At 39.4% G+C, this 11,534-nt stretch overlaps 1 protein-coding gene, 1 long non-coding RNA gene and 1 other non-coding gene across 3 annotated transcripts; 2 read left to right on the forward strand and 1 right to left on the reverse strand.

The window, feature by feature from the left end:
- Nucleotides 1-30: 30 nt before the first annotated feature.
- LOC146517953 (uncharacterized) lies at nt 31-2,020 on the forward strand. Its single transcript, XR_014874118.1, has 2 exons — nt 31-793; nt 1,781-2,020. It is a non-coding gene; the product is annotated as an uncharacterized LOC146517953 (long non-coding RNA).
- trnat-ugu (transfer RNA threonine (anticodon UGU)) lies at nt 70-142 on the forward strand. The gene has a single exon. It is a non-coding gene; the product is annotated as a tRNA-Thr (tRNA).
- Nucleotides 2,021-2,469: 449 nt separating the features above from the next.
- cyp24a1 (cytochrome P450, family 24, subfamily A, polypeptide 1) lies at nt 2,470-9,596 on the reverse strand. Its single transcript, XM_085159695.1, has 12 exons — nt 9,142-9,596; nt 8,805-8,995; nt 8,585-8,678; nt 8,410-8,503; nt 7,848-7,939; nt 7,393-7,504; nt 6,401-6,546; nt 5,147-5,313; nt 4,330-4,408; nt 3,920-4,117; nt 3,710-3,821; nt 2,470-3,332 (listed from the first exon to the last, which is right to left on the reverse strand). The coding sequence occupies exons 1-11, from the start codon at nt 9,397-9,399 to the stop codon at nt 3,711-3,713; spliced, it is 1,542 nt and encodes a 513-aa protein (XP_085015821.1). The 5' UTR covers nt 9,400-9,596; the 3' UTR covers nt 2,470-3,332; nt 3,710.
- Between the last annotated feature and the right edge of the window lie 1,938 nt (nt 9,597-11,534).

The raw sequence follows: 11,534 nt of genomic DNA on the forward strand, positions 1-11,534 counted from the left end.
AAAAATGAAAGGAAGAATGTAAAGCATATCAAGTATATCAAGTTTTATTTGCCTCAGCACGCATGTCCAGGCTCTATAGCTCAGTGGTTAGAGCACTGGTCTTGTAAACCAGGGGTCGTGAGTTCGATCCTCACTAGGGCCTGCACTTGTGAAATTTATGGTATGTGAATTGTTTACATAAGTAGTGTCATTTAAACCAATCTCAGAAAGAAACATAACCTCTTGGGAATTTTAAAAGCTACACTCGGTCACAGAAATATTGTATTTTTCTTTACATGCAGAGATTTATAGAAAGAATTGTCATTAAAATTACATAAAGAAAGTAAGATTTTGTTTTTTTAAGATATTCTACTTCCATCAGTTCTCCTGAGTACCAAGACTGTTCATAATTGCTGTTGAGCAGAGTAACCATTTCAGGTTTACATATCGAAATCACCTGAGGTCACAGCTAAGTTCTTTGCACACATGACACTTGTGAAAATAATTAATCAAAAAGTGAAGCGATGTGTATGGATTGTTTTTTATGTAAGAAACTCCTCCTGTAATCAGCCTTCTCAGTCTAGAAAGCGTCCTTACAGGAGATTTCTAGTCCCAGCAATCGGTGGAATATGAACTCAGATCCTTATTATCGAGTAAAAAGTATTTACAAAAAGTAGCGTAAGTGTGTATGTATGAGATCACGAGGCAAAACGAGAGATCACGAGGGATGATTGATAATGGATTGGGTTTTTTTTTTCCTGTGTGCATATGTGTGAAATATTAAGTAGTTTTACATATTTTGTACTTTAAGTCAGTAGCGGTTTTTGATACGGGCGACACGGGCGGTTGCCCGGGGCGGCATCATGGTGGGGGGCGGCGTCACGGGCATCGGCAAAAAAAATAAAATAATTGCTCGTACTCATGCTGCCCCGACGTCAGCCAGCGCACATTGGGAACGGCATAGGCACCGATCGGTTTTCTGTTGCCCATTTGTTGGGAATAAGGACGCCCTCCGTTTGCGAGGTGCGCCTGCTGCTTGCGGCACAGGGAGGAGAGGGCGGGGCGGCGGGGGATTCTCTGACCGGCTGGAGCAGCAAAAATTACCAACTCTCAAAATAAAACAAAATTAAAAAAACAAACCAACAAACACGAAAACACCAGACATCATGATACAAACTTATAATTTGCACCGATGTTGTTTTGAAATTCTGTACGCGAAAAGTGAGTGCAAGAGCCCTCAGTGCGCCTGCTTGCTGCTGAAATCAAAGTAAACTTTATTGTCATCTCCGCTACATACAGTCCAGTATATAGAGAGATGAGACGACGAGGCTCCAGTCACAGCAGTGCAAGTAAACAAACAATAAGAAGAGTAAGAAAATAAATATACACTTTAGGACTCGGGGTAAAAGGCTTAATAACAATTTACAATTTACAGTTTGATGATTCAAAGTCTCACATACAACCCGTCGAAAGGGGAGGGAGACCTGCTGCTTCCAAGTAGAGCACATTTCATTCATAATGATGTAAATCCAAGCCCATCATGTATTCATGATTTGAATCCTGGGTTGTGCGAAATCCCAGAAATAAACCCTAGACAAAGTGAATCTGTGAACTAAGGTGTAGGTTTATTAGGTTATGTTGTGGTGATCCAAGAGTTGGGGGATTTGTGTTCATACTGGAGTGCAAAATTCAAACCAATGGAAGATTTAGATTTAATGGTTTAGAAAAACTTGGATGGGGCACCAGAGGGAGTGTTCGCCCAGGGCGCCAAACAGGCTAGGACCGCCACTGGGTTAAGTAGTTATCTAAAATGAAACCACCTGGGAGTTCTACAAGGGAAGTTCGTCATCAGTCTTTGCTGAAACTACTCAAGACTCATAAAGTGACAAAAGACCTGACAAGATGGAGGTTTTTACTGAGGAGCTGCCAAACCAAAAACTATTTTCATTTTTAAGAGTGCTTTGTACTTTGTTTTATGTCAAACATTGACCTGAAAACTAAGCAGATCTGTCAAATTAAATGCACTGAGTACAACACAGGATATGTAAATCCAGGATCTTTATTTGATTTTATTAAACTGAAGATCTTGCAGAGTAATACTGAAAATCAGATGTTACTTCAGGGCTTTGTTTATTGATTGATTGTTGATTAAGCGTTGTTTTTTTTTTTTATTGATCCCTGCATAGGCAAGCTCATTCTGTCTTTGTTTAAACCATCTGAAATACTTAAAAACAGTGGGGGGAAAAACAGGGAGTAAAACAGTGCTTAAATCACTTCACTTGATCTTTTATTATATTTATTAAGTTCAGTTATAATTTCATAATTTACTTTCATAACACTAGAAATCCCACAGAAACGTCAGACTGTGGGATTGTGTAACATGTTTTTCACATTGAGGAATTGAGGAATTGAGGAATCCATCAAATTTTATGGCAGGGGCGGAGCAAAAGGGTGAAAAACAATAAGTTTTGTTAGTTTTGAAAGATGCACTCCCCCTCATGTACCTCATAATGGTTTGGTCCATTGCCTACTATTACCTAACTTTTACTTTACAAACTGTAAACAAAGGATATGTGAGACACTGCTATGTACTTGTACCACTCAGTAAAAGCAAACATATTTACTGTCACAAACACACTTTTTTATTAGCTTCTTGACCTTGATGTTAAATCTTGTGCTTCAGTGCAGATGCTATATTATTATCTCTTAATGCATGTTTATGGAGTTATAAAATTCACCATAACTCACTAAACTTTTAACCAGCTGAAAGTGATTTCATTTTCATGTTCACAGCTGTGAATTACTGCTTTGCCTAAAAAGCGAATCTTTGCAAGGTGGGAGAAACAAAAAACCTGTAAACTCCACACAGAAAGGTGTGTTTAAAGATATATTTATTTGATACATTTGTTTTCATGAATAAAATATGTCTCTCCAAAAAACGATGTACAATCTTGCAATATTATAATTGTGCTTATATATACAATGAAACATAAAACATAACCCATATATCAATATACATATATTGATATATATTGATATATATATATACACATACACAATAAAAAGCATAACAAAATACTTGGACTACATTCTATATGTCTGAGATCGAAGATTTGAGGACAGCTGCCTTGGTACAATATTCACTTTGTACATAACAACTGGTACTTTGGTCAGTCATTAACAGTCATAGTTTTAAATATGTCTGAGGTATTTGTGGTAAGATTAGAGTTATAATAATTGTTGTTTTGTATTTTATTTACAGAGCAGCAATGCAGGGAGTCACTGGACCATTGGGACAAGCAACAGAGTTATCACTTTTCTGTTGCTCAGTCTGGAAGAGCTGAATTTAGAGCCTGGAAGGGAAGAAAAGATCAATTAGGGCTCTTCTGAACTTGATGGAAATGGAAATAAAAATATAATTTGGCAGATTCATAGTTACAGTTGTCTAACTTAGATGTAAAGTATGATATCATGTCTACATCTCTGAATCTCAACATGTGTGTTTCTGTTTGTACTGGCTGCAACTCACTGCCTGCAAGTGAGGCATTTAGGGGACATCTGGAAATTGTAGCTTCCCAGAATAACATAGATTAGTGTCCAAACAGGCTCTGCATGAGACTGTTAAAATAAAGCTACAAACAGTAGCCAGCCAGAGTAATTTAGGGAATGTTTATGCTACTTCCATCCTGACTAATTCCTAAGCAGTCTAGAAATTTAAAACTGTTCTTACTTCATCTCCTGATGAAGGCGACAGGCAATTCTCTATTGGGAACCAAAAGCCCTGAATGGATGACGTCAAGCGGCTCATTATCTGTTGCCACAATCTCATAGTCTCTGACCAGCTGTAAGAAAGACAAGCAAAAATCAACAACTGTTCAAATAATGGCATTTGTGGAGGACCATCTTGAGCTAACCACTTAGGTTTAGTCACTGATCGTACCCAGCACATGGCCAGTTGCAGCTGCAGCTCCGCCAGCCGTCTGCCGATGCACATCCTCTTTCCAATACCGAAAGGAACATGGGCAAAGGGGTTGATGTTGTTGTTCTCCCGCAGCCAGCGCTCAGGTTTGAACTGCTTGCCATCATCAAAGTACTCTTCGTTGGAGCCCAGTGCATGGCTGTTAATCATCAACACTGTCTGTGAATGGAGGAAAAAGTATAAGGTTTTAGTTTTGTCCCTATTTTACAGATGAATGAAGCAGCATAGTAGATAATGAGATTAAAGCCTGAGAACATGAACAGATTTTCTTTCTAAAAAAAACTCATTTAGACATCGGTCAAATGTAAATTTTCACAAGAATGTAATCTGCTTATGTCAGGTGTATGGCGGCTACTGTCTAAGCCACTTACTCCTTTGGGAATAGCATAATACCCCAACACAGTGTCTTTGTCCAGGGTTCTGCTGGTGAATGGAACTGATGGTGATAACCTGTAGGAATTAGACAAAAAATACATGTGAGATTATGACACAGTGACCATACTCATACTACAGTATGTATAAGCTGTTTAACAGGAGATAAACGTATTCCGGCATTGTTCACAGGGTAAAATAAGGTGAGATATAATCTCCGGTTGGGGGGCTTGTACAGTACATTCCATGGGTGATGTGGTTATGTTGGTGGACTTAAATGAAATTTTAGACAACTTGTGACTTCAAAAGGAGACCGAAGGAGAACCTACAAGGGCTAGGAAACAACTTAAATGTGACCACATAGTAGACTTTAAGCTGGTTGTTGCTGGTCATGCCACCACATCTCACGGAGCTTGTTTTTGAGGCAGTCATGCGTGTGAGTTTTCATTCTTAATCTCTCTGTAGTACGAGCCAAAATTATGATTTAAGTCTGATTTACAACCGATGACTGCTTAGGAAAAACAAAACAAAACTGATTGTTTAACTGGTGTTTAATTCATTCATTTAATAGGAAATGGAGATTATTTGTAATTGTAGTATTTGTTTTATTTGTGTGACTCTTGCACCAAACTCCTATTAAAGAAAAATATTTTTCTATAACTATATTTAAATTTAACCAATCTATAGTTAAACTGGTGTATCGTTTGGATTTCTAAATGTATTTAATTGTATTAACAAAGTATGGTTGGGACTTTTCAGAGAGGAAGATTAGATACTACACCGCTGCTCATAATGTAACCATCAGTGTTAATGTACCTCATAGACTCTTTGAGGCAGGCCTTGAGGTAGGGCATGTTCTTGATGTGCTCTCCACTTGGATCCTGGTCAGGAGGCACGATCTTTCTGATCTCCTGCAGCAGCTTCTTCTGGGCGCTGGGGTTTCGTGACAGGTTGAAAATAAACCACAACATGCTATTGGCGGTCTGAGAAACGTAAACAGCAAGACAGAGGGGGAGGAGAGAGAGAGAGAGAGACAGAGATTGAAATAAGGAAGTAGTGAGGAGATGTCTCTAAGTGAGGCAGCTATGCTAAGTGCATTCATCAGTGGGGTCCTGAAAGGAGCTATGGAATGTTTTGGGTTCCTCAAAGGCTCCTCAGTTACATCTACTACATTAATTTTCCACTTTTGAAGGACTGAAACTGCAGCACCTTTTTGTTTTAGAGTTTACAAGGTTTTTTTTTTCTTTAACCACTTGAAGGAAAGTAGGTGAAAGGTTGAAATAAAAAAAAAAACAACTCATGCTTGTTCTGTTAAAGTGCAGCTTGCAGTTTTTTGTTTAGTAAAGTGTGACTAAACAAAAAGCTGCAATAGACAGAAATGGCTTTAAAGTGCTGCAGCCTTATGTTTCTTTGCCTTCTGCATCTAGCAGCCATTAAAAATGGGTAGAAGTGGCCAGCTTGACCAACAAATCACTAATCTGTGTGACTGTTAAAGCCAGTCAAAGGACTTTAGCAGCACTTTTGCCACCATGTGGTGAGAACTAAGCTGAGCTGATGTATAGGAAAAATTCTGGCGACTACAGATTCACTGAAGAGGTTGATAGAAGACTACGTCCATTTACATAATAAAAAAGGATTGTTACAAATAAAATTGTTGTGTCTGGGTGACACCACCAGGGGGCCCGATTGTTAAAAAGAATACAGGACTAAACTTGGCGGACATTAAGTAGCGCCACTGTGTGGCCAGTTATAAAACTACAGTTACGCTACCAGTTCTTAGTTGCTTGAAAGGTAGATTCTACCGGCTAATGTCAGCTGTCAGAAACGCTTTCAGAAGTCAGAATTTCTAGTTAACTGTTAGCTGTGTTCTTTTTCAATCACATTTATAAGAAATAATGTGTTAATTATTGAGTTTTAGAAATGTCGGTATGTATTTATGTTTGTTGTACAGAATGTTAGCGTTGGTTTTCATACTGACAATGACCAGACAAATAGGAGAGCGATGTCCATGATTTTAACTATCTCAATGAGAATTAAATGTATATGTTTGTGGTGTAAAATGTTACTCACTGTCTCAACTCCTCCAATCTGCAGCTCGGTGATGGCCGCGTACAGCTCCTTTTTTGAAAGGCTGCTCTGGTGTAAGATGTCACCGATCAAATCATCAGGAGCTCTGGTTGCGTTCCTCTTCAGCTTCTTGTCAATGTAGACTTTGGCTGAGGGAACAAAAACAGTCACGATGTAAACATGTTCATTTTAAAGTCAAATCTCATGTGTTTTGTTTGCACTTGAAAAGTTGGTTTTTGGTTGTTACTTTATTTTTTCTGTCATGTTCTCAGCTGCTTTCAGGCAAAATGGTAAAAAAAAAAAAAAAAAGATTGTTTGCTCTTGGAGCTCTGTTGGCTTTTGTGCTGGTTTGAAATCTCACATATTAAAGGCTAACTGTCAGGCCTCTTTAATTGTAACTCTAGATGTAAGGAATACATGTGAAGTACATACAAAGTTATTTATACATAAAACAAAGAATAACTTTTTTTTGTTTTCGGGCTATTCTTCGTTACTGTTTTCTGAAAGTATGCCAGTTGTTTTTTATCCTTTCATAACATGCAATCCATAATCTAACTTGTCTGACTGAAAGACATATATTAAAGACAAGATATTTTGGTGCTGTACTGAAAACATATAAAAACATCAATTGTTGGTACAATAAGTGGTTATGTGTGAATATTTGTAAGAGGTTGAAGCAGCATAATCTTCTTTATCACTGTATGCTACTACCTTCTGCTACAACAAATATTTGGCATATTTCTCCCTCATGGGTCATGCAGTTTACTACAACACTGAGTACCAGAGCGCCAAGTACACAAAACACTGGCACACAGTTCAGATCGCACTGCCACCCACCCTCGTCTGTACTTTCCTATTGATGTTCTTACTGGAACTGAGCTCAGACAAGTGCAAACATTACAGATGAGTGGAGACAAACAGTACCCTACGACAGTAATTACTGCAGGCGGGGGAATCTTAATTTTTTAATTTTGTGGCAAGGCATAAACTCGCACCTGTGCTGAAAATGCGGTCCCATGCTGCGGTGTGGTCCTGCCATGTTTTGGTGTTGAGGCTCTTGTGGAGCTCCACTGGTGTCACCATCATCATGCCAAAGGTGCTCATCATCTACAGAGAAACAAAGCGACAAGAGAAGACAGAGTCAGAGATAAAAGGATTGGGAGTCTGATGTAATCCATCGTCACTCGTGCTGAAAGTCTCTGACTCAATTGTTTTCAAAGCTTTTTCTATACTGTTGCCCCCATTACCCTGAGACCTTTGTAAGCATATTTTTATTATCTGTTAACGGTATTGGTTTGCCCCAGTAAATCCCAGTGAGAGTGTTAGTCACTGAACTGCTGCATCACTTGGTGAACCTGATGAACTGTGAAGTTTCCACAGGCTCACAGAGAGATCCAGCTTCAGTCCTACAACTGTCCCCTCTTACAAGTCACAGTCCTCCTATACTCACTGTTTTCACAGCTGTGATGAAGTTCATGGCTTCCTCGTTGACCTTCTCTTGCAGAAGACCAAATCTCTTCCCATAAAGGACGAGACAAATGGCTGCCAGGTGAAAAAGAGCAAAAAGTGAGATTCAGAGTACCAGATTTTTACTTTGTACAGGTCTGCAATGTCTCAAAATCCTTTTAGTTTATGATTATTTTTTTTAACATTACAGGTGACAGAAAACATCATAGCAAAATATTGCTTCTATAAATAACCTGGTTGAAAGCCAAATATATAATTAGGGTTTTTTCGGTTTTATAATGATTCATTTTGAAGCCCACATTCACTTCATTTATCAGAGTTTCTGCGCTTTTTATTTGCCTTAACCGACCTTGAATGTATTATCTGTAAATTATCTGGTTTTAAAACCGTTTAAAGGTAACACCGGATTCTTTAAAGAGTTTCAATTTCCACCTTCTCTGTATTAGACGGTTAATCGAGAAAATGATCGGCAGCTCTATCTATGCTGTAATAAAAATCCCAGTTGTAGCTTTAACGAGTAATCGAATCAAAAATAGTGAACTTACTCTCAAACGACCATTTATTCAGTTCGAAGTACAAGTCTTCAATCTTCCCGTTGTTGCTTATGTTTCCAATTCTGTCAACGAAGTCCACCAACACCTGTTTTTACAAGCAGAAAGTGTCAGTCATCGATAACTCTAAGAAGTAAAAGCATATATTCTTTATGTAACGGAGTCTTACCTCGTTTATTTTGCCATCGAGTTTCACCACTTCTGTCGGTTTCATGAGTTTCTGCTGAAATGCGCTCCTCACTCTCTGCCAGTCCTTTCCTTCCCTGCAAAACAAAAGTAAGTGCGTTTTAATTTAAAACATTTGTGCTTCTACTTACGCCTCAGTCTGCCTCCTGGTGGGTTATTGCAATTTTAGGCACCAATAAAGGAGAAATCGAAAGACCACTTACAGAATTAGGAGTCCGTACGCTTCGTTTCTCAGGTCTCTGTATGCTTTCCAGGGTTTGATTTCCAGCCTCTGAGGGTAATTTGCCTCCTTCCTATAAAGCGCCTCCAGCAAGCAAGGTGCGCCAATGTGCACAGACTCGAAAGACCCCAGCTTCATCCGGAATATCTTTCCGAACTTCTTATGATAATCAACCTGAGGGAAAAAAAAGATTCAAATAGTTATAAAATGTCATGGAAAACAAAATTAAAAGTGATTATATCTGTTTTGGTCACATTTTAATAGATTAAAAAACACTTGGAATGTTTATGGTTATATGATGATATATGATAATACTGTACCAATGCCTCATGTTGCCTCGTCAAACCGCCTTTTCTCAGGAGTTCAAACAGACTGCCTACCAGGGGCCAGTTAGTGGGTCCCGGGATCTCGTCCAAACTGTGCGCTCTGAATGCAGCATGAGGACACGGTGCAGCCTCCGCAGCATCCTTCTCCTCCAGCACGCACACTGAGGATGTTGGCTTGAAGTGCTGCAGCCCGACAGACTTCTTCTTCAGCAGCTCAACTATCTGAGGAACTTTTTGGATTTGCGCCCTCATCCTCAACTTTGTATTTATGTATTTTTTTTACTCAGTTAGTACTCCGATGTTTAACAGCAGCTCTTTTTTCATTACCTAGAGGTTGTTCTAGTTTCTTGGAAAAGTGCTACTCCATACCGCATTATATATACCCTGAGAGTGTTTATTCCTGCCGTGCACGGAACCAATCAGGGGCCGGTCCTGCATGGTGTGGCCGTCGAGCCCGCCATTCATTTATGGATCCAAGTTGAGAGGATCGTATGACCCCAGATAGACCGAGGAAGTGCCCTGACCCCCCCCCCCCCCCCCCCCGCTTTATAAATAAACACACAGGCCACTGCGGAGGTGACGCGGTTCGCTTGAACCTGTTTCACAGCAACCCGTGATTGGAAGAACCGAAACTCTGGCAAAGCAAATACTACTGCCACACTTCTGCACCGGGCAAATATTTGACCGATTGCAGCTTGTGTGTTTGCTTTGTTGGTGTTTTGGAGTGTGTGTTCTTTGTGGAGAGGTAAAGGCGTGGTGGGGGTAAGTGGACATTTAAAGTGCTTTTTTGGACCGTTTATTGTACTAATTATATGGGGTAGTTTATACAGTCCAATTAACAGGAGCGCTGAATTGGAGTCGTTATTGCAGGAAATGTAAAAGTCCCTGCATCCATGGTCGCCCGCTGACAAATAACATTCAATTCGTAGATTTCCAGATAGTTCTGTAGCCTCTGATGATCAAAGTCAGACTTTTTACAGTCTGTTTTTCTTCACCACCAACAAGAAGCTCACCAGACACAGGCATGAAAAATGTGTTTTTTATTGTTTGATATATTTCTTAGTTTGAAAAATGAAACGAGTTGATGGCGAAATCACCCCCCCCCCAACACACACACACGAATCCTTAAGTCGTTTATAATTGCGAGGACCCCAATCTTAATCCCCCATCCCCCAACTGAATGCCCAAACCCGATATATACCTGCCTCGGACCTGGCTCCCCAACAGCATTTCGCAGTTCTCAAATGAGGACCGTCCTCACTTGGGCTAAAACTAATTGGTCCTCGCAAAGATAGACATACATGTAGCGCACACACTCAAGTACAGACGCACACGCCGCCCACTCAGAGCTGGCATGACTTAAATAACATGTACTGGGGCCCCGTGTTGCTGCTCTTTAAAAGTGCTCATTCACAGACTCTCGGGTGGCATCAGAGCAACCTTGAACTCTTAACTGATGTTTGCCGGTTATTGGGCGAGCGAGCAAAAGTCGTCTCATGTGTAGCAGGCACATATTAATCACCCCACACACTCCCCCCCAAAAAACGAGAAAACAACCACCCACGCACCTACAAATGCACACGGTGACCACTCATGCTGTTTGATATGTGGTATCACATGATATCAGGCAGCTTTAGTACTGTATTTGTGCTACTTTATTATTTAAAAAAATGTTAACTTAAAAACTAAAAATAAAAACACAACCTTCTTGAAAACCGCATTATTTCTCATATACGTATATATATCGTCAGTCTGAAAACAAAGACAGATGATCTGCATCTTGGCCAGCTGTTTCTCAGTGTTTCAAGTCTTTATGCAAAGCTAAGCCAACAGTCTGCTTGCTGGATTTTTTATTTTTAACATACTGACACGAGAATCACCTCATCTGTTTCTCAGAATTTAAAAAATATGCGTGTTGTGCAAACCATCAAGTTATTCTTGCGAAAGAGGACTCTAGTGATTTTGTTAAGTGTAGATTAATAACATCTGTTTTTAAGCCTTCTTTTCTTAGTAAACATCTCCATTTCCCAAACTCTATGTGCTCAATCTGAAGCACGTTGTAAAATAATGGGACCTAACCATTTCTAAAATCCCAAAGCGTCTCAATAAAGTGTTTTTGTTGCATGAGTGGCAGTGCTTCTCATTATGCATAGTCACATTTAATAAAATCAAGTATTTGTAGTACATTTTTACTCCTGATCTTAAAAAACATCAGCTTAAAAGAAGTACATTGTGTGAAAATGCATTTATTTTCATTACTGGGCAGCTTAAATGAGGGGTGTCAAACCCATTTTAGGTTATGGAGCATATGGTCTGATTTAATCTGAAATAGGCTTGATCAACAGAAGCGTGCAATAATTCATAAATTAAAAAAAGTAATGATTTCC

The sequence above is a fragment of the Neolamprologus multifasciatus genome, chromosome 5 (genome assembly GCF_963576455.1).
Source record: "Neolamprologus multifasciatus chromosome 5, fNeoMul1.2, whole genome shotgun sequence".
In the NCBI taxonomy this organism is placed as follows: domain Eukaryota; kingdom Metazoa; phylum Chordata; class Actinopteri; order Cichliformes; family Cichlidae; genus Neolamprologus; species Neolamprologus multifasciatus.

Coding starts and splice junctions, on each gene's coding strand:
- cyp24a1 (XM_085159695.1), bottom strand. CDS start 9,399: ATGAGGGCGCAAATCCAAAAAGTTCCTCAGATAGTTGAGCTGCTGAAG. Junction 7,505..7,847: donor TCATCACAGCTGTGAAAACA/GTGAGTATAGGA, acceptor GTTTCTCTGTAG/ATGATGAGCACCTTTGGCAT. Junction 5,314..6,400: donor AGATTGGAGGAGTTGAGACA/GTGAGTAACATT, acceptor TACGTTTCTCAG/ACCGCCAATAGCATGTTGTG.